Consider the following 21,414-nt stretch of genomic DNA (forward strand, 5'->3'; position numbering starts at 1 on the left):
GCATCAGTCTACAGACTGAAGGGTCCTGGGTTCAATTCCCTAGCAACTATGCTAGACTCTTCAGATAAAACTGTATATGAGGAATCTGACAGAACAGAGATTTAATAATTAGAATACAATGTAACTTATCTTACTCTTCACACTTCTCTTAATAGAAACTACTACTAATCTTTTCCCCCCTCTATATCTAGACTTGGTATACAGAGTTAGTGACTAAAGTAAGACATATTTATATTAGTAACAGAATAAAAGAAACTATAGGAAAACAAAAAAAATTCCAGATAAGTATTTTTATTAAATTATCACACAAATCAAAGTTGCAAATATACAAATGCAACTATTTATAAATATGTGAACATATGTACAAAGACTAGAAAGGAATATACACAAAAATATGTGTTAGGGTATTGGGGTTACGTTTCTTTTCGTTATTTTGTAATATACTCAAAAACCATTATACTGTGATAGGACTATTTTAGTGCTAGAGAATCTTATACAAATGTATTTGTTCAAAAGCTTCCCTGTTAGTATCCTTTTCTGGATATACATTATAGTTCAGTGGTATCTCTTCAACCCAGGAAGATAACTGTATACTAACCTGGAAAAAAAAAAAGATTATAAACAAACAGGAAAATTACAGAATAATCCTATTTTCTAAAAGAAATCATGACTAAGTTACTAAACACAAAAGATTTTTTTTAAGTATTTTTTTTTATTGATTTCAAAGAGGAAGATAGAGAAACATCAATGTCAGAGAGAATCACTGATCGGCTGCTTCCTGCATGCCCCCCACTGTGGATTAAGCCTGCAACCAGGCATGTGCCCTGACCAGGAATCGAACCGTGACCTCCTGGCTCAACCCCTGAGCCATACTAGCCAGGCAACACAACAGATTTTTATTACAATGAGCAGGATTAAGATCTACATTGTGCTACATGGACAATTCTTTTCTTTTTCTTATTCATATGAACAGTTTTTGTTGTACGAAATGGTCTATGGATTCAGGAATTTAATTAACTTTGAGATTTTGAAATTTTAAAGAATAAAGAAAATAGTAATTGTTTTAATGTACATAATTTAATCATCATTACATTTAAACAAAATTCTGAAACAATGGGAATACACAGAAAACTGCTCATGTAAACAGTGTTGTTGCTAAGGGATTGTGTAAGTAGGACTGATCTCCTTCCATAAGGCCCTTCCCTTTACATTGAAAACATGAGTTTCTATGACAAAGAAATTCTGGAGCCAATAATCTGTCTAAAGAAGTTTCATTAAATATGAGAGCAATAAAATTATTCAAGAATTTATATACAAGGGCTCTTGTAATTTCCAATGGTTGTCTAGACAGATTTATGTATTTAGTGTAAAAGTTGTTATTTTGGTAAAATAACTGAATTATTTCAATATATGTAGAAATTACAAACAGGAGACCACATATTTTAAAAGGTTTGTTTTTGCTCTGGCCGGTGTGGCTCAGTTGGCTGGAGCACTGACCCATACACCGAAAGTTACAGGTTGGATTCCTGGTCAAGGCACATGCCTAGGTTGTGGGTTCAATCCCTGGTTGGGATGTGTGCGGGAGGCAGTCAATCGATGTTTCTCTCTCATTTTATTTTTCTCTCTCTCAAAATCAATAAAAAATACTAAAATTAAAAGCATGCTTCTATGAGTATGGAAAAGGATGGTAAGATCACCCTCAGGAGGCAGGATCTCATGGGGAAGAGTTGAGTTGGGGAAACCAGAGACTAACATCTCCTCACGTATCTATGGATTCCTTTCCCCATTACGGCAAACATGAATTACTTTTGTAATTTAGATGATTGACCAAAAAAATTTAAAAGATATTATTGGTGATTATTTAGATTTTTTTAAAGGAAAAAACAACAGATACTTAAATTTGGCACTGCTTATATATAAGGAAAGCACGACCAAAGAAAAGAATAAAACTGTATTTATTAAGAAACACTATTTTTCATTTGGATCTCAAAGAGCTTTACAAACACTAATTAACCTTTGTATAGAGATCAATATATTGGGCTGAATCATATTATTAAATGTCAGCTTTATTTTATACGAAAAATCTGACTGAGCAAGAGAGGTTTGTGTAAGATTTCAAACTGACTTAGAGGCTAAACTGAGCTGCCTCCAGTCTATTTGATTCTATAACCTTGGATAACTGTTCCTTTTGTTCTAAGGAAAAAGTTATGATGTGGGTGTTTAAAGCCTCGTAACAAACATTTAATAGCATTTGTTATCCTAAAACTATAATGCCACAGCTGGGAAAATTGGGTGGAGAAGCAAAGGAGGTCGTATCAAGATGTGAATGGCAACTTGAGGGCTCTTGAGGCCAGTTAATCAACTACAAACCATAAATTCTTGCTATTCTTCCTATCACCTGTCACTATATTTAGACAGAACATTTCTAGAATATTGTTAACAGCTATCAGAAAAAGTAGAAGACAAGTTTTGACAATAAAAATGGGAGGAAGGCTTACATACCTGAAGACCTGAGAGAGACTCTTCAAGGCTTGGCACTGTCACCAATAATGAGCCTTGCTTCCTTACGTTATGGCTGATACATTCCCAGGCTCTGTAACACATTAAAAGCATTATGTCAGGTTTTACCAAACACTGGAAATTTTTTTTAAAATGCCGATGACAAAAGGAAATGCAGCACAAGTGGTATCTCAAATGAGCAAAAATGTTTGCTTGCAGAAAACAGGACTGCAGCAACATACTAGAAATTGGTCAATTCTTCAGTTCCTGAAGAGGTGCTGGGAAAATTGTGAAGTTACAGTTGAGAAGATTTAAGGAGATCGAGCTATGTGATTTAAGCTATTACAAGGCATTGTGAGTGAGGCCAAAACTCAATTTCAGAACCAATTCAGAAGTTAAAGCTGCATCAGTTAGTGGCTCTTAAATTTCTTACAAAGTATGAAACAAAAGATGGTTCTGCTAAGGGAACTGCGCTGAGAGGTAGAACCAAACACCAAGCAAAAACTAACACTAGCTGAAAGCGGTTTGGCTCAGTGGATACAGTGTTGGCCTGCGGACTGAAAGGTCTCAGGTTTGATTCCAGTCAAGGACATATATTGTACCTTGGTTGTGGGCACATTCCCAGTGGGGAGTGTGCAGGAGGCAGCTGATCGAAGATTCTCTCTCATCAATTTTTCTAACTCTCTATCCCTCTCTCTTCCTCTCTGTAAAAAATTAATAAAATACATTAAAAAAACACCACAGGCCAAAACCGGTTCGGCTCAGTGGATAGAGCGTCGGCTTGGGGACTGAAAGGTCCCGGGTTCGATTCCAGTCAAGGGCATGTACCTTGGTTGCGGGCATATCCCCAGTAGGGGGTGTGCAAGAGGCAGCTGATTGATGACTCTCTCTCATCGATGTTTCTAACTCTCTATCTCTCTCCCTTCCTCTCTGTACAAAATCAATAAAATATATTAAAAAAATAATAATAAAATAAAATAAAAAAATAAAAAAACACACACAAACTAACACTAAATCAAAAGTGAAATCATACTTTATTTGGTTGCCATAAATATTCAATGCAAAGACTTCTGGATAATATGGCACCCGAGTTTAGTGGGACCAGCCAGGTGTAAAGCATGATGGAAAGCCATGTGCCATGGTGTGTGTCAGAGGGCAGTGTCTGATCAGGACTGATTTATCTTCAGTGCAGACATGAACTGGGTTTCTACGCTGAATCTTGAAAGTACATCCCACTACTAGGGACCGATGTCAGGCAAAGCAGAGATGTGCATCCCTTGCAAGGGGGCGGGTGAGCAGCTGAGTCATTTGCCCTTATTTCAGTTACAGCAATGGATATGAAGTTTAGTACATTCTGGAGTTAAATAGATAAAATGATACAAATGTTTTTTTCTCAGGCTAGATCTAAAATCATGTAGCAGTGTTTGATAATAAATATCACCATGGTTGGGCTAGAGCTTTGTGTGTTTTTTCCAGCGGTTCCTTAAAAATGACATTTTATAAGTTTATTTGATAAGAATGAAGAAGCTAAGTATACTGGGCATGACTCTCAAAATAGCACTTAATATTTCTGATAAGCTGTCATGGTAGTAGTTATATCTGTCTCACCTACTAAAAGCATAGGAGCACCTTTATTTTATTTTATTTATTAAAACATTTTTATTGATTTTAGAAAGAAAGGGAAAGACAAAGAAACAATCGATGTGAGAGAGAAGCACAGACCAGCTTCTCAGAGGTGTACACTCTCACCAGTTATAGGACAACAATCACCTGAGCCAGCCAGGGCTACAGGCTCTTTTTAAACCAATACTTACTTTACAATCTGGGTGTTACTCTGTAATGAGATCTAACTTATTCTAAAGCCTGAGCTTTCCTGAAGACACATTTCTATTATTATGACATATTTCTGTTTTCTTTTACGCACTAACTCCTATAGCAGCGGTACCATTCCACTTGTCCTCAGATGTTGATTAAGATTAAAAGTCTCTGGAGGCTATATGAATTACTTTTGTGCCATCTATTCTCTTTTACTTACTACAATATAGAATTAATGAGTAAATGATCAGTTTTGTCAGAACAATTCCAATATCAGAATGATTCACCATATCTTCTAACCTTTCTTCTGGGAACTGTCATTCAAGATGAAGATAAGATAATTAACTAGGAGAGTCATAAAACCCAGCTAGATTTAGAATTCACTGTGCTAGACTAATTCGGGAAAAACAACTGAACTAACCAGGTGCCAATATCTACTTAGTGAATCATGTAGAGCGTGTGAATAAATGCACCAAGAGAGTTTTGAAAATAATGCAAATATGCAGTATTTCCAGTATCAAGTTCGGCAGTAGCTTTCATCATTCCTCAGCATTCAAAATCTTTATATAATAAATCTCCAAAGAGTTTAGGGTGTTTTAAAACTTCTTATACAACATAAACCTGGTAATATTTCACTTTCCAACAATTATGTAATGTTTTGACTACTGATCAATTTAAAAAGATAAAACGCTTGCCCTAACCGGTTTGGCTCAGTGGATAAAGCATCGGCCTTTGGACTAAAGGGTCCCAGGTTCGATTCCAGTCAAGGGCATGTACCTTGGTTGTGGGCACATCCCTAGTAGAGGGTGTATGGGAGGCAGCAGATTGATGTTTCTTTTTAACTCTCTATCCCTCTCCCTTCCTCTCTGTAAAAAATCAATAAAATATATTTTTTTAAAAAGATAAATAGCTAATCATACTTTGTCTACTGGAAATTAAGGGCATTATAATTAAAATAACTTTGCACATATTGTGTTTCTGGTCTTTAGTCTGTGACCAAAAAAATTACCCCTCATTCTGGCTGAAGTTTGATCATATGATTAGCTTTCTGTTGAAGCAGTTTCTTTTTATTTATTTATTTTTTTTAAATATATTTTATTGATTTTGTACAGAGAGGAAGAGAGAGGGACAGAGAGCTAGAAACATCGATGAGAGAGTGTCATCGATCAGCTGCCTCTTGCACACCCCCCACTGGGGATATGCCCGCAACCAAGGTACATGCCCCTGACTGGAATCGAACCCGGGACCCTTCAGTCCCCAAGCCGACGCTCTATCCATTGAGCCAAACCAGCTTCGGCGAAGCAGTTTCTTTTTAAACTACTTAAACTATTAATTTTGTAGTGACCTTAATCTACTAGTAATGGCTATGGATGTGCATGTGTGTGTGTGTGTGTGTGTGTGTGGTGTGTGTGTGTGAGAGAGAGAGAGAGAGAGAGAGTGAGTTGGTCAGGGACAGAATAAATAAGTTTAACCATTCAGAATTCCACTCATTATTAACTTTATGGTCTCTATTATATGCACTTTTATTTCTCTCAGGTAATTCAAACATTTATGTAATTCCCTTTCATACCACTGGAAAGGAGCTTTTCTGTATCTAAAGTATAAATAAGAAGTCAGCAAGCCCTCTTAGCCATAAAGTCAGTGTCTCAGACTACAGACTAGAGAAATTTTCTAATCAGAGGAATCTATAGGTCCTTATGGATCACAAAGCATTAAATTGTGGCAGAGGCCCTAGCTGCTTTGGCTCAATGGACAGAGCAGCTGCCTGCGGGTCCCAGGTTCAATTTCGGCCAAGGGCACATGCCTGGGTGGCGGTCTTGATCCCCAGTAGGGGGCATGCAGAAGGCAGCTGATCAATGATTCTCTCTCATCATTGATGTTTCTACTTCTCTCTCCTTTCCCTTCTTCTCTAAAATCAAAAAATTGTGGCAGAAAAGTGATTGCAGGATTGCTAATTTTTCTATTGCTTGAATATTGAAATAAACTTCTATTTATTATCCTTTGAAAACATTTTTCAAGTTTGATAATCAAAATTTTGGTTAGTACTCTTATATCTCGTTTTATATTCACTAGTTAACTCCCATTCATTTTATGATAGGATAGCATCATGACATATTTTTTTAAAAGCCAAACAACAACTTTTTCTGTGTAAAGACCCATTAGGAAGTGATATCTTATTTCATCCCTGATGGCTAAGCAAATACTTGGGTCATAAAATTTCATACCTGCATAAAATGAGATGCAATACTTTACAAAGTTAGACAGTTTATTTTTATTTTATACAGAACATATTTCCTTTTTAATATAATCTAACAGTTGAGGTCATTTTTAAAAAGTTTAATATGAAAACACTTCTACTTTACCAATCCCTTTTCATACTTTGCTGGATAACAACAGACTTCTTGTCTGAATAAATAACATACCTGGCCTGTTCTGCCTCATCAAGAAAATATTCGAAGACATTATTCATTATAACAACATCAGCATTTTGCAGAAGTGAATCCTGGGTACAGATGTCTGCATGAAGCACCTAAATAAGAATGAGTTCATTTAAGAGAACAAACATACCATAGCATACAATCACAGAACTATATATTGGTCAATAATGTTGTGAAGTAATATGTGAAGTTCACCCTAATTCTTAAAATGGTAGAAAGTACAGTATATTTAATATTACAATTATATTTCAGTAAAAGATATATGAATGGCATCTTTCACTTAAGGGAGATAATATCTAATAAGAATGATAAACTTGTGAAAATTTATTTGTTTAGATATAATTATTTACATATTCATAAGTTTGCTCTTTTTACTCCCAGTTCAGAGCTTTTTTCCACTACAGTGGTACCGCCTTTTCCGTGTTTTTGCTTTCCACAGGGTCAGTTACCAGTGGGCAACCATGGTCTGAAAATGTTAAATGGAAAATCCAAGTAATATATCATTCATAGTGAGTTTTAAATTGTGAACTGTACATAGCAGGATGAAATCTCACACTGTCCTACTCCATCCTGCCCGGACATGAATCATCACTCTGTCTAGCATATCCACGCTGCATATGCGACCCGCCCGCTGGTCACTGAGTAGCTGATCTGGTTACAGATCAACTGTTAACCAGTGAATCACAGTGCTTGTGTTCAAGAAACCCCTTATTTAATTAATAATGGCCCCAGCTTTGCACAGGGGCATATCGTAGCCAATGAGGTTATCCAAGCACAATTCTTGGTAATTGAAAAAAATAATGGCCCCAAAGTATAAGAGTAGTCATGCTAGCAATTCAGATATGACAATGAGAAGCCAGAAAGTGCTTCCTCTGAAAAAGTTTAAGTTCTCAACTTAATAAGGAAAGGAAAAACTTTTATGTTGAGGTTCCTAAGATCTAGGGTAAAGACAAATCTGTCTATGAAATTGTGAAGAAGAAAAACAAATCCATGCTAGTTTTGCATTGCATCTCAAACTGCAAAAAAGTACGGGCTACAGTGCATGTTGAGTGGTTAGTTAATAAAGAAAAGTCACTATATTTGTAGGTAGTAGACATAGCAGAAAATGTGTTCCTATTGACAGTACTGTGTTGTGTCAGAAAGCATTGACCATATACGAAGACTTCAGCAAGGGATTCCTGAAACAAGTGACACCAAGCTATTTACTGCAAGTAACAGATGGTTTGGACTGAAAAATATAAAAATTACTAGAGAGATGCCATTCACATATCTTTTACTGAAATATAATTGTTCTATTTTATTATTAGTTACTAGTGCATGAAATTTGAGCATGGGTGTTGTCCCTAGGCTTGGCAGGTGACTGAAGCGCAAGCATCTGGTGTGGAAGGCAGGTCCCAGCTGACCTCTGGGCCATGGGCAGCACCTAGGCCTCCACTCACACCCACCTTGGCCTGGTGCCACTTGCTCACCTGCTCCACCATCCCATCGCAGTAATGCTCCCATAAGGGCCCATTGGGAATGGTACCACCTCCGCTGCCACCCACTGCCAGCGACGCGTGGCCAATGCCTACCATGTTCTGTGCCGCCCCCTGGTGGTCAGCGCACATCATAGTGACCGATCAAACTCCTGGTCTCTTAGTTGAACGACCACCCCAGGGGACAATTTGCATATTAGGCTTTTATTATATAGGATTGTTATTAAGTTCTTGTGCCTAATTTATAAATTAAACTTTATCATAGGTATATATGTACAGGAAAAAACACTATATACAGAGTTTGGTACTATCAAAATTTCAGGCATCCAGTGGGGGTCTTGGAACAAACAACCCACAAGTAAGGGGAGACTATATCAGTGGTTGTGTCATCAAACTCTTGCTTCATCATCAATGAAGTTTGTACACTTAGGTAGTCAGGGTCCTCATAAATAAAATACAATAATATCTGTCCTGACTCAGATCAAACAGGACCATAAAAACTATAAAAGTAATTTATAAATTATAATATGTTAATACACTATGTTAATTGGCCTGTCTGGCTTTATATATAAAATACACTAGAATATATTATCTGTCCAAAAAAGCAAACAAAACTATTTAAAAACTATATACCTCACAAAGTTAACTTAGGCCACAATCATCAAGTCTTATAGACTACAGGTGATATAACAAGAAGAAACATTTATTTGCTCAAGAGCAAAGCAAACAATTTTAATTTCATTTATTCATTTTTATTATTTTAATCCTCACCTGAGGACATCTTTATTGATTTTAGAAAGAGAGGAATAGGGAGAGAGAGAAACTGCTTCTCAGGAGGGGGTGCCAGATCAAGTCGGGGGAAATTTGCTGTCATTGGGGAGAGCCTCTGGTGGTTATTGAAAATTCTTTGCTCCTGCACACCGCAGTCCCTCCCGGAGCTTGCACCTGCTGCCAGTGCCAGCCCTGCTCACACTTGCTACCAGTGCTGGAGCTGCTGCTCACATCTGCTATCAGGTGCCCGGGACCAGCCCCATCTCTTGGTGCCATCAGTGGGTGTGAGCGGCAGCTGCTGGCCCCGATTGCCCCTCAGGGCTTCTCCACCTTCCCATGCTCCTGAGGGGAGATCAGGGCAGCAGATCTCATACCCACTGCTGATGCCAGCCCGGCTCACACCTGCTGCCAGTGCTTGAGCTGCTGCTTGCACCCACTGCTGGTGCCTGTGATGGCCCACATCCCACGTGGTTCAGGGTTCGAGCTCTGAAGAAGGGGTGCACTCAAATGACAGAGAAGAGACAAGAAATAATAATTTGGAAATTGGGGGGCCAGGTGGGAGCCCAACGCAAGAGGAAGGACTCCACTTGAGCTCAAGGCCTTGGCATCCTTTTATTCAGTTTGAGATACACTTAATAGCCTTCAGGCAAGCAATTCCAGTAACAGATACTCTTATTAGTAAGGATTTACATGATGGGAAATTGCATCAGCTACCATTGTCTCAACTAACTCAAGGTTCACCAGCATTCTGGGCTCCTTGTCCACACCTCTCCGCTAGTGAAGACAATGGGAACCTTCCAACAGGTGTCTAGCGCAGGTCTTAATCAGCCTCTGAGGGCTTCCCCACCTCCCTCTGCTCCTGAGGGGCGATTAGGGCAGTAGCCACCACTTGTACCCACTGACGGTTTCTGGTCCCACTCGCACTCACTGCTGGCATCAGCCCCAATCACTCAGCACCATCAGCAGGTGAGAGCGGGGCCAGAACTATTAGCATATGGGAGCAGCGGTGGTGGGAGCAGCGGTGGTGGGAGCAGGGCTGCCAGCAGACAGGGGACCGGTGGCCATGGCAGGAGGGGCTGGGCAGGGACACAGAGGATGGACCGAGACCCACCCACGTGCCCACTGCAGCCTCGCGGCCCACAATTCCTCCTGAAAGCTTACGAAACAGAAGATAAAGAGCTATGAGCATTACTTAACCTGTTTGCTTACTTTATACATTCAGAGATTAGTTAAATACACTTCTGACCAACATCTTGAGATTCAAAAATGCTACTAGCAATATTATAGCTGATATGAAGCAAACTAAGAAAAAACCCCACTTCCTAATAAAATTGGGGAGAAGAGAAATATGTGAGTGAAATATAATGATAATAATTAACCTTTATTAATGTTTTAAAATATTAAGCCAACTCAAATCTGTTTCTATTCAGTAGCAACTAAGAATAGATTAAAAAAGATTTTCCAACTACAATGCAGAAGAAATTGCCTAAACAATGCTTTACAATGAATAACAAAATATATATTTGAAAGGGTACCTTTATTCTGTCAGTGAACTGGTATTTTTTTATGATCATTTCCTGCAATTGGCAAAAGTCTCCATTCAATTCTACTCCATACAGTTGCAATGCTGAACTGTATAGATAACCCTAAAATATAAGAATATATTAGGATACAAATGAATTAACTTTTTATTATGGTTTACTTCTACTTTAAAAAGTCAAACTTTATAAAATAGAATTCAATAAAGTAAAGATAGTTTATATGAAACTTACAACTTTAAGAACTTAAAGACTTACTGATCAAGACTTGATTGTAGTTCTTTACCATTACTTAATAATTTCCATTATTTAAAAGTAATTGTATTTTAAAAGATTGATTTCTTACTTTTTCTGATAAAACTGCGCACTCAACGAAATGAAAATGAGAAAAGTGATTCTATATAAATTCTCCATTTAACACCCTATTTCTGTAATTTCTTGGAAGTTGCTTCAGGAAAAGCAAGAAAGGAATGAACCTGTGGGGACCACAGTTGGAAAATCAAGCAGCCTGACAACAGAGGAAGGTTGCAGAGGTATGTTGTTTGGTTTAGGGAAGTCAGCCTGGCACTCTGACAAAATAATGACCAATTAGTTAACAAGGATAGTCAAGAATTGACTGTATATTGTTATGTATCTATTTTGGTTTCAATAGCAAAACAATATCTGGAAGGAAAGGTCAAGTCATATTCTGAATACTATTTTATATCAACTAACACCTAAGTGTAAACCAAATTTGTATTTATAGCTCATCATGTATTTTAGAATATGTCCAACAGAGCATATGTAGGCATTAAAAATTTTTTGTTGACTGAATCGGTGACCTAATAAAAAGAAAAATGACAATATATTTAAATTACTTAATACTGCTACCCACTTGCATAGCCAATTATTTCAAATATTTCAAAATATATTTCAGCTATATATTGTATTTTTTAACAAATAAAAACCAAACAAATGGACAACAGTGGACAAAATATGGTACACAATCATAATCTCTAATGTTCTCCAAAGAAAACTACTTGACAATTTAGTACTTTTCCATTATGGCTATCTTTTCTAGTTACAGAATAAAGTTTTAATACTGAACAGTAAATGAAGCACCGAAGAGTTAACTGTTCTGTTTAGGGCCAGCAATGATGCTGGGAACTGCTAGTGCCCGTTCTGGCATGAGCCTCTGCTGCTGTTGGCCACATGTTTTAACATGTCTGCTAATGACAGCCACAAACCACATTTCGGTTTTTTGATTAAGTCATTTAAGAACATTAAAAATACTCATAATTTAAGTTTTTAAAAAAGTCATATTCAAGTGATATTTCAGAAACAAACGTCTACATTCAAACTGTGGATAACAGAAAATTGGAGTAAGATGTGACCTTGGATATCATTTTGTTTGCTCACTTACAGGGCAGGAACTTGAAGCCCAGAGGTGTTAGGTAACTTGCTTACGGCCTTGGGCAATTTCTTAGGTCAAATAAACTTGTCAGTTTTGTTTTTGTTGTTGTTTTAATGGCCCTTGTCCTCCTGCATGTTGAACAGCAGACGCACATTTTTATTTCAAACCTGTAAATTACAAAGCTGGTCGTGGTGGTCCATCAGGAAATGAATGGAAGTCCCACAGCACTAAGTTTTGTTGTTCTACCAATTACATTTCTATTTTGTCTGTCCCCTGAGTCTTATTAGCCTGGTGATGTCTTCAAGATCTTGACTTCCTTCATATGCTTCAATTCTACCACTCTATGAGATGCTCCCTTCTTGCCCTCATCATTCATTCTTTATTTTTTTTTGATATATATATATATATATATATATATATATATATATATATATATATATTTTTTAACTTGTCAGTTTTGTAAGAGCTCTTACAAATGCTAGTATAGAATTTTAGCACAGCACAAGGAAAACAGTTAAAAGGGCAGAGGTGACTACAAAGCAGCAAAGTATGTGAGAGTTAACTGCTTCTGTTTTGTTGATATTCCTTCATCTGTGTCATAGAGACAAACTAATAAAGGAAATCAGAGAGCTGGCCTTTGAAATTCCAAACTCAATATATTACTTTAATTTTATTATTGTTAACTCTAATAAATAAAACCAAGCTGTCACCTTGGATGGTGGCAGGCAAAACTGTTGTTAGCAGGAAAGTATTTTCCAAATGCTGAGTATGTCCGTAAGCTGGACTTTACCCCATAAAGGACTGAGCCAAGCCTGGAGCCGACGTCAACCAAGAGCTTTCCCGAAAGATCAGGGAGCACATGATGGTAAATGAACTTCAATTCCACGAGAGAGAAGGAATGAGAAATAAATCCTGCAGAATTAGAACAGAGTGAATAAATTTTGCTTGGGTACTGACAATTCAATTCTGTATTTCTAAACATTCACCTGTATTTATAAAGAACTAGAGGCCCAGTGCACAAAATTAGTGCATGGGCCTCCCTTCCTGTGGTTGGCCAGTGGGCCCCGCCCTCTGGTCGAACTCCAGGTCGAGGGGACAATTTACATATTAGGCTTTTATTACGTAGAGTATTTCATATTTTTTTTTTCTTACTCAATGAAAGCCATTCAGGCGTTATTTAGAAAAAATTAATGTGATAGTTTCTTACTCATTCACTCTGAGTTGTATTGGAGAAGAACAAATATAAAGTCTCTGACATTTTAAAAGGTCTCTAAGGGAACCGCTACTCAGCTGCCTGGCCCTATCCCTGTGCCCCTCATTTCCTTTTCTCCCCTATGACCTGCTGTTTGTTGAGACTGCTTCCTAACTCCCATTCCATCTGGCTTTCTCACCTTACCCCAGAGCCAATCACAGAAATGCCACACATTGCTGCACAGACAATAGATAACCAATTGAATGACCACTATGGAGGTGAGTAATGTGACAGCCCTGGAGTGCAGAAGGGAGGCAATATGGAAGGAGGTTAAAATACTCCCAAAACTGCCGAAACCGGTTTGGCTCAGTGGTAGAGCGTCGGTCTGTAGACTGAAAGGTCCCAGATTCGATTCCGGTCAGGGGCATGTACGTTGGTTGTGGGCACATCCCCAGTAGGGGGTGTGCAGGAGGCAGCTGGTTGACGTTTCTCTCTCGATGTTTCTAGCTCTCTCTCTCTCTCTCCCTTCATCTCCGTAAAGAAATCAATAAAATATATATTTTTAAAAAGATACTCCCAAAACCGTTCTTATTTCACTTTAATTGCTATAATTTCTAGCTTCCTACCCATTTTCTTACTCCATTATTTCTATAATGAAATATCTGGGACAGCCTGAGTATGTTTTCTTTTTATTCTGAAACCAAGGTAACTCAAAAACTCACTACGTTATGTTTTATGTAACAAAATGGTCTAGAAGGAAAGAAACTTTGGTCATAACTAATGCACTTTGGCAAAGAAAATGGAAGCATGCAGCCTACTCAGCTAGATAAAAATAAAGGGTATGACTAGAACTCAGAAGTAATGGGGGCCTTTGAACACCACAGTCCTTATCTCCCTAGGATCTCACCTTGACTATCATCTGTGCCACATTAGTCCTTCTGCCCTGGGCGAGTCATCATTAGTAGCTAGATAAGTGTCCCGTCAAAAAGGAAAGGGGAGCCCCACATCGTGATAGCTTTTTCAAATTCATATGGTTATCTGGGTGGATATGGATACCCAGTCACTATTTACAACTTGATTTTGTGGGAAAATGAATTCTATTCTTTAAATTTTTATTTGTTGAACACAGCTCCTTTATACATTTTGAAAAATCAGGTCTTATATGCTGTTACAGTTATAATTCACTTTTTAGTTTTCCCTCTATTGTTCTTAAGTCCTTTTCTAATAGAGTTTCAACTACCTCCAATGGAAACCAAAGGACTTTACCCCATAAAGAACTATCTAAAAAAAACACCTTAGCTCTGGCTGGTTTGGCTCAGTGGACAGAACGTCGGCCTGCAGGCTAAAGGGTCCCAGGTTCGATTCCGGTCAAGGGCACATGCCCAGGTTGCAGGCTCGATCCCCAGTGGGGAGCATGCAAGAGGCAGCTAATCAATGATTCTCTCTCATCATTGATGTTTCTATCTCTCTATCCCTCTCTGAAATCAATATATATATATATATATATATATATATATATATATATATATATATATCTCGCTATTTTAAGAGTCTCATGCTCTACCGACTGAGCTAGCCGGGCACCTGCTATATCTCGCTATTTTAAATAAGTAAATAAACAAACCTTAAACCAGTAAATCAGGATGTTTAACCCCAATTATAACACAGGTACAATGAATTTTTATTAGAAACATTTTACAAATTTGGTAACAGAAAACTTTTGAGAATGATATTATCTAAGATCAGTAATATAAGCACAATGAAACATACCTGAAGAATAGAACACTCTAAGCAATAAATCTAAGGTACCGGGGAGATTGAAATAGCATGTCTAAAGTAACAGCCTAGACAATCATATCCAGTTTGAACCAAGAATATATTAACAGAAGAGCTACCCTGTAGCAGCATGGAGTCAGTCTAGTTTGCTATCTGGGACTCAGGTACTGCATCTGAGGGGCAGAGATGCAGGAAAACTCCTGTTGCTGGAGTTGGTTTCCTGTTATACTGAAGATGCTCTACTAGATAAAATCATGGCCTGAATAAACTCTTTCTCAAGGTTATCCATCATTGTCCTCTGAGTCCATGTTCATTCAACAATATTGTTCATCCAACAATACCAGTATTTCTCAAGTAGATGTTTTCTTAGGGAGAACATTCAGTCCCCTTGATTATATTAAACTAATATAACTATATTTCTCTTATAAATAAATCAGCATATGGTTTATATTCAAATTTCTGTTAAATATGGAAGGGATGAGTCAGTTGTCCTGTACTCAGTCACTTAAGATTAGTTTCTGGACCTGCAAAGCCACTGGTGATTAAACAGTTTCTGTGAAAAGTAGAGATACCCCCTTGGGAGACATTAAATGCCTAGCTTCCTAGACTATTTCTATTTAGTCTCCCTAACTGCAATAATTGGTAATTGCTATGCTGTGGGTTGGCCTTTGCTTTCAGAAAACATAGAAAGACTGTCAGTAATTTGTATACTCAAGACATTTAAGGAAAAGTACACACACAGTCATCAGGTTTGCATACTTTTTTTTTTTTTTTTTAAATATATTTTATTGATTTTTTTACAGAGAGGAAGGGAGAGAGAGAGCTGGAAACGTCGATGAGAGCGAAACATCGACCAGCTGCCTCCTGCACACTCCCTACTGGGGATGTGCCCGCAACCAATGTACATGCCCTTGACAGGAACCAAACCTGGGACCTTTCAGTCCGCAGATTGACGCTCTACCACTGAGCCAAACAGGCTTTGGCAGGTTTGCATATTTGAATACTGACCTAAAGGTGCTGTCTGGTATGAGCCACACACCACACAGTAGTTTCTGCTCATTTTTCCTTCCTCACATAATGAATCAATAACATCTTCATCATAAAGGAATGCATCCACATGAACTGTGGGTTCTGGCTGCTGCTGTATCTGGTAGAGAGAAGAAACACATCAAAAGAAACAAAGTACAAAAAAATCTCTCTTTATTGCTAACCTAGAGGCCCAGTGCACAAAATTCGTGCACGGGTAGAGTAAGGTGATCAAATCGTCCCACTTTTGGCCGGGACAGTCCTGATTTTTAACAATTGGTCCCGCGTCCCTTGGCGGTTTAAAAAAAAGTCCCAATATTTGGAAAGAATCTTTCCAAAAAATCGGGACTTTTTAAAAATGCCGTAGGACATGGGACCAATTGTTAAAAATTGGGACTGTCCCGCCAAAAGCGGGGCTATCTGGTCACCTGAGGGTAGAGTCCCTAGGCCTGCCTAGCGGGCAATCAGGGCTGATTCGGACCTTATTTCCGGCTGCCCGCCAGGACTTTCCTTCATTTCGTGCTGCTCCCTGGTGGTCATAGCGAGTGATCAAACCCCCAGTCTCCCGGTCAAACTCCTAAGGGTACACTTTGCATATTAGCCTTTTATATATGTAGATAAGGCAAAATATCAGTGGTTTATATGCTAAAATTCTGCCAGCAACAAGGCACAGAAAGACTAGTTTCACTTACATCAGCAACTCTGCTCTTCTTTTGTTTTATTTCTGATACTTTTGGGAGGTGTGAGGGTACCAATTTACTTTATTTGAAGGAAGGAAACAAATGAAAGAACATAAAAAAAAGGTAAAGGTAACTCTAACATGCATGTACTGCTTTGTTGACCAGGGAAATCACTCTGTGAGTATGGGAAGCCAGTCTAAGGCTGAGCTCTCGTCACTTTCTCCCATGGTGTGCTTGTCAAAATGACTCCGCCATGCCAGATTAAAAGTGCCCATCTCGCCTGGCCACCCAATTCTTTGATGGATTTCACCTGCTCATTCAGGTAATGAGTCTCAATTAAGTTACACAAATGGGAGTCACTTTGTTAGTGGACAACTTTTTATTTGACCTATAATTATGCAAAACATGGCAATGAGAAATATATACAATTTTAGTTGAAAGGAGTATTTTGAGACCATCTTGTCCATCCAAAGCAGTATATTTTACAAGTACAGAAACTGATACAGAGAGAGATTTCTTCAAAGAAATGACAGTAGTTAGGAAGAGGAATCAGAATGGAAACTAATACCAACTCTTCTGAGTCTTCCATGTCAATGACTTACCCATCAAAATTCTTAGCAAGTAATCTTTGCTTAGAGGGAAAGTGTTCAAATAATAATGTTAGTAAACCTTCATGGTTACAAATTATGGCCCTTTATTAATACTAGTGGTAACAGCAAGTGACTACAAAAAATTTTTTTTGTTTGATTCCTTCTACCTGATTATGGTAAAGTATCAACCTATCTTCTTGGAAACCTACAAAATTATATCTATAACTACACACACACACACACACACACACACACACACAATCCATATTATACGTATGTAAATGTATGAACATACACAAGGACCAGAAGGAAAGGAAAATTAAATAAATAAAATAAAAAGCATATTAGTATATGGAATTGTGGGTCGATCATTAACATGCAATGAATACTTTTTCCTCCTTTTCTGTATTGTGATATACCATGATACGAATAAGACTGTTTTGTCAATAATATCCAACTATATTAGATATTTCTCTCAGTTTTAATATACTCATTATTTTCCTCTTTTAAGAATCCACTTGAAAGAGCAGATGCTCACTAAGATTTGCTAACTGTTCACAATGTGCACAATACTGTTAAAAATTTACAGGATTTAGTTCCTCTGCTTAGAAAAACCATATGGAGGGTTGCTATTTTCAGATCAGTGGGAGAAGAGATTATCATCATTAGCTTTGCTTTAGGAAACAACATGTATAGCATTTGTAATCCCACAGGAGTAGGGATTTGAAGGGACTTGAATTAGGGGTTGTTTGAGAAGATAAATGAGAACTAATTCTAAGAATAAACAAATAGAAGAATAAGCAAAAACTGTACAATGCAAAAGTAGGAGAAGGAAACAAGAGTAAACTTCACCATTGATAAAAGTGATGGAATTGGAACAGAGAAGAGAAAATCAGGACAGTTATATAGGCAGGACCAATTACTGTTGGATTGTGATTATGGAAGGAGGTTGATTGCTTGGCAAACAGATATCCCCCCAAAAATATCTGTTGAATGAATAATACTGGGAAGCCAGAGGGCTTGGAGACTCAAAAGAATCGGGAACATGGTTAAAGCACTATATAAAAAATTATTTAAAGCAGAATTCAGGACTATCAGTCTGGAGAGACTATGCAGGTAGGGAAGAACTGGAGAATCCTCAAGTAGCACTAAGAGTGAATTAATGATAATGTACTTACTTTTTGGAGGGCTAGATGTTCGGAGGAAAGCATAGTTTCTAGAGGTAAGAGATTCCGAAGATCTTCTGCTATGCTTTTCAACATACTGTCATTATTATCGTGAGTGAACTCATCAAAATCTCCTGGAACAAAAAAGGAGAGAAAAAAAAAATAGCTTTTATGGTTGTAGTCAGGTAGCTGGAGAAATCAGTGAGAAGTTAGAAAGCAGGCCAATAGCAGCACAAGGAAACAGCCTTTATTGTGCCTCTCAATAGAGGTTCTGCTGTTTTCCACTACACCACTCTGTCCCTACACACAAAGGTTCTTTCTCTGAATAATTTCCCTTTGAGCAACACTGGGATTTATAAAGATGAACTAGTTAGTTCTCTGAAGTGATGTGGGAAGGAAAGTTTTTTATCTTTTTTTCTTTTCTCACCTATCCTATAAAATAAAAGGGTAATATCAAATTGACCCAATTGCAGAACAACGGGTCGCTATGAGGCACACTGACCACCAGGGGCCCGAGCTGCCCCCTGGTGGTCAGTGCATTCCCACAGGGGACGCAGCTCAGCCACAAGCCAGGCTGACATCTGGCAAGCACAGCTGCGGTGGCAGTGCTAAGGACGTCCACTGACAGCTCAGGCCCGCTCCCTTTGAGGAGCTCCCAGGCTGCTAAAGGATGCAGGCTGGACTGAGGGATTGCTGAAGGACACAGGCCAGGCTGAGGGACACCCCACGCACTGAGTGCACAAATGTTGTGCACCAGGCCTCTAGTATATAGTACAATCTAAGCTGGTGTTTCAAAGTTATTTCTAGAAGGAGGCTGAATATAAATTCTAGAAAAATAAAAATAGCGTTAAGATTCATTCCAGACCTGGCCAGTGTCTCACAGTTGATTGGAGCTTCCTCCCACACACCAACAGGTCTAGGATTCACTTCCTGGTCAGGGCACACATCTCGGTTGGATATTTGATCCCCAGTCAGGGCAACTGATCAATCTTTCTCTCTCACATCATGGTATGTTATGTTTGTTATTTCTTTTTTTCCTTCTTTCCCTTCTTCCTTCCCTCTGTCTCTTTCCCTATTTCTTTCTTTTTCTCTCTCCCTCTTTACCTCTTTCTTTTCTTCCTCTCTCTTTCTCTCTGTGTTTGTTCCTATGTATTAGGTAGAACTGCTACATCTCCCAATCCTGGAAGAGAGGTCTTATGTATAGGTGTCTTGTAGGACCCAGTAATACAGTCTCCCTGGTCACCTGAGCTGTGTGTTCAAGTAACATACAGCCGTGAAAGGCGACAGGGCTTTTGGCTGCAAGGGAGACCAGCCAGTCTCAGTTCGGTTTGGTTAATTTCTTCGTTTTGTTTGTTTTTGAACCCAGAGCACAGGATTTTCATTTGCAGCTACTTACTCCAGGCTTTGGTGGAGAGAGGCATGGACTCAAGGTTCAAGGTCTTAAGGAGAGGCTGGGGTGGGAAGCATTGGGGGAAATGTGGAAAAGTGGCAGCTGGGAAACCTGCATTCAGTAATACCCTCCCAAACCCGAAAGGGCCATTTTTCCTGAGAGGCACTGGCTCCTCCCAGAAGCCAGAGCTGAGGAAAAGGAAAAAACCCATCTTAGGTGATTCAGCTCCTGCCCACCCACAGGAGTCCTTCCTGCCAGACCCTGCACCTCAACCTTTGCAGAGGAGGCAGCAGCAGAGGCCAAGCCTACAGGTTTGAACAGTCGCAGTGACTGGGTTGGGGATGCGGCCGGCCACCCCGCTACCCTGGGACCCTGTCTGGTGCTTCCCCCACAGGGAGGAACTGAAAGAAGCTACCGGTATCCAGCTGATACCATTGGACGGCACACGGGATTTCTGTGTGGCAGGGAAGGCGAGGGCAGGAACATTCTGGGACACTCTCAAAGGAGCAGCTCTGGGGTGGGGAAACACACCGTCCCTCTTTCCCTGAAATCTGAACAGCATCCCCCATCACAGGAGACCCAGGCGTCTGTACTCCCGATTCTAACTAAAGCCCTTTCGGAAACAGGTTCTGAGTGATTTCGATGACCGCTGACTGGCAGGCAAAGGTGGGCAGAAGTGGGAACCTGGGGAGGTTTGCTGACCCTGCTGACCCATCTCTGTGCTGCTACCAAACAGGCCTCACAGTGCAGCTGGACCCCTGCGGAGACAGACACAAACTGTGGATTGTGGGAAGCTATTAAAAGGTTTCTGACAGTGTTTAGCACCTAAGTACCTCACTGGAAGCCCAGAAAGGGTGGGCCACACAGTCAGATGCAGTCATCAGAAGAACAGGATCCAAAAGGAGTACCCAGGAGGCACTAAATTCTGTTAGATGAACACCACTCCATTTTTCCCCTTTGTCTTACTTTTCTGCTTTATTGATTTGATATTATTTTAGTCTATTTTTATTTCACATATCTAATTTTTCTCTTCCCTATTCTTTAGTTTTTCTACTTTCTCATCTTTTTCTTTTTGTATTTTTAGTCTATCTGCTTTCTCCTCTATATCCCTTTTGAATTTTTTCTTTCTCTTTTCTGTTTTCTTCCTTTTACTAGTATAGTGTTTTCCTTCCTCTATCCTTTAATTTTATTTTCTTTATTTCATCTCTGCCCTTACGTTTCATTTTCTTCTTATTTCTTTTCTTCTATCAGTCTTGCTCTCTCTTCTCTTTCCTAATTTTCTCTTCTTTTGTGGTTGCTTTTGTTATAGTTTTAGGGTTCTTGTGTATGTTTTTGTTTTGTTTTGTTGTTTTGTTCTATTCTGTAAGCATCTGCACAACAGCTGGCACAAGGTGGTCAGGCTTGAGCCACAAAGCCAGCCAGCCAGCCTGACCGAAGATTCCATCCACAAATGGGACAACCACCTTTAAGACCCAAGTACAACAGGAGAGCCCAAAAAACTCACACAGGAGACATTCCTAGAGCACCCACCTCAGGATGAGGAGGCTAAAAGACTAATTCCAATGTAATCCTGATATTTAGGGGGAAGGGGGCTAGCAATCTGAATCCATGCCAGCAAGCCCAGTGTACATTCTTGATAACCTATAATTAAGTCACTACCTCTTT

The 21,414-nt window shown here is 39.0% G+C and overlaps 1 protein-coding gene across 4 annotated transcripts in view; it reads right to left on the reverse strand.

The window, feature by feature from the left end:
- Positions 1 to 278: 278 nt before the first annotated feature.
- Positions 279 to 21,414, reverse strand: part of LOC118726663 — a 29,844-nt gene continuing 8,708 nt past the window's right edge. The window contains exons 2-8 of one of the 4 annotated variants that reach the window (XM_036451757.2): positions 18,372 to 18,493; positions 15,906 to 16,044; positions 12,720 to 12,841; positions 10,534 to 10,644; positions 6,738 to 6,844; positions 2,503 to 2,593; positions 279 to 598 (exon numbers count right to left, since the gene is read on the reverse strand). In XM_036451757.2, coding sequence (XP_036307650.1) covers positions 482 to 598; positions 2,503 to 2,593; positions 6,738 to 6,844; positions 10,534 to 10,644; positions 12,720 to 12,841; positions 15,906 to 16,044; positions 18,372 to 18,493 — 809 coding nt within the window. In that variant the 3' untranslated portion in view covers positions 279 to 481. Of the gene's footprint in view, positions 599 to 2,502; positions 2,594 to 6,737; positions 6,845 to 10,533; positions 10,645 to 12,639; positions 12,842 to 15,893; positions 16,045 to 18,371; positions 18,494 to 21,414 lie in introns of all 4 variants that reach the window. The other 3 variants (XM_036451754.2, XM_036451756.2, XM_036451743.2) reach the window with 3 other exon arrangements.

Source organism: Pipistrellus kuhlii, unplaced genomic scaffold (assembly GCF_014108245.1).
Source record: "Pipistrellus kuhlii isolate mPipKuh1 unplaced genomic scaffold, mPipKuh1.p scaffold_m20_p_1, whole genome shotgun sequence".
NCBI lineage: Eukaryota > Metazoa > Chordata > Mammalia > Chiroptera > Vespertilionidae > Pipistrellus > Pipistrellus kuhlii.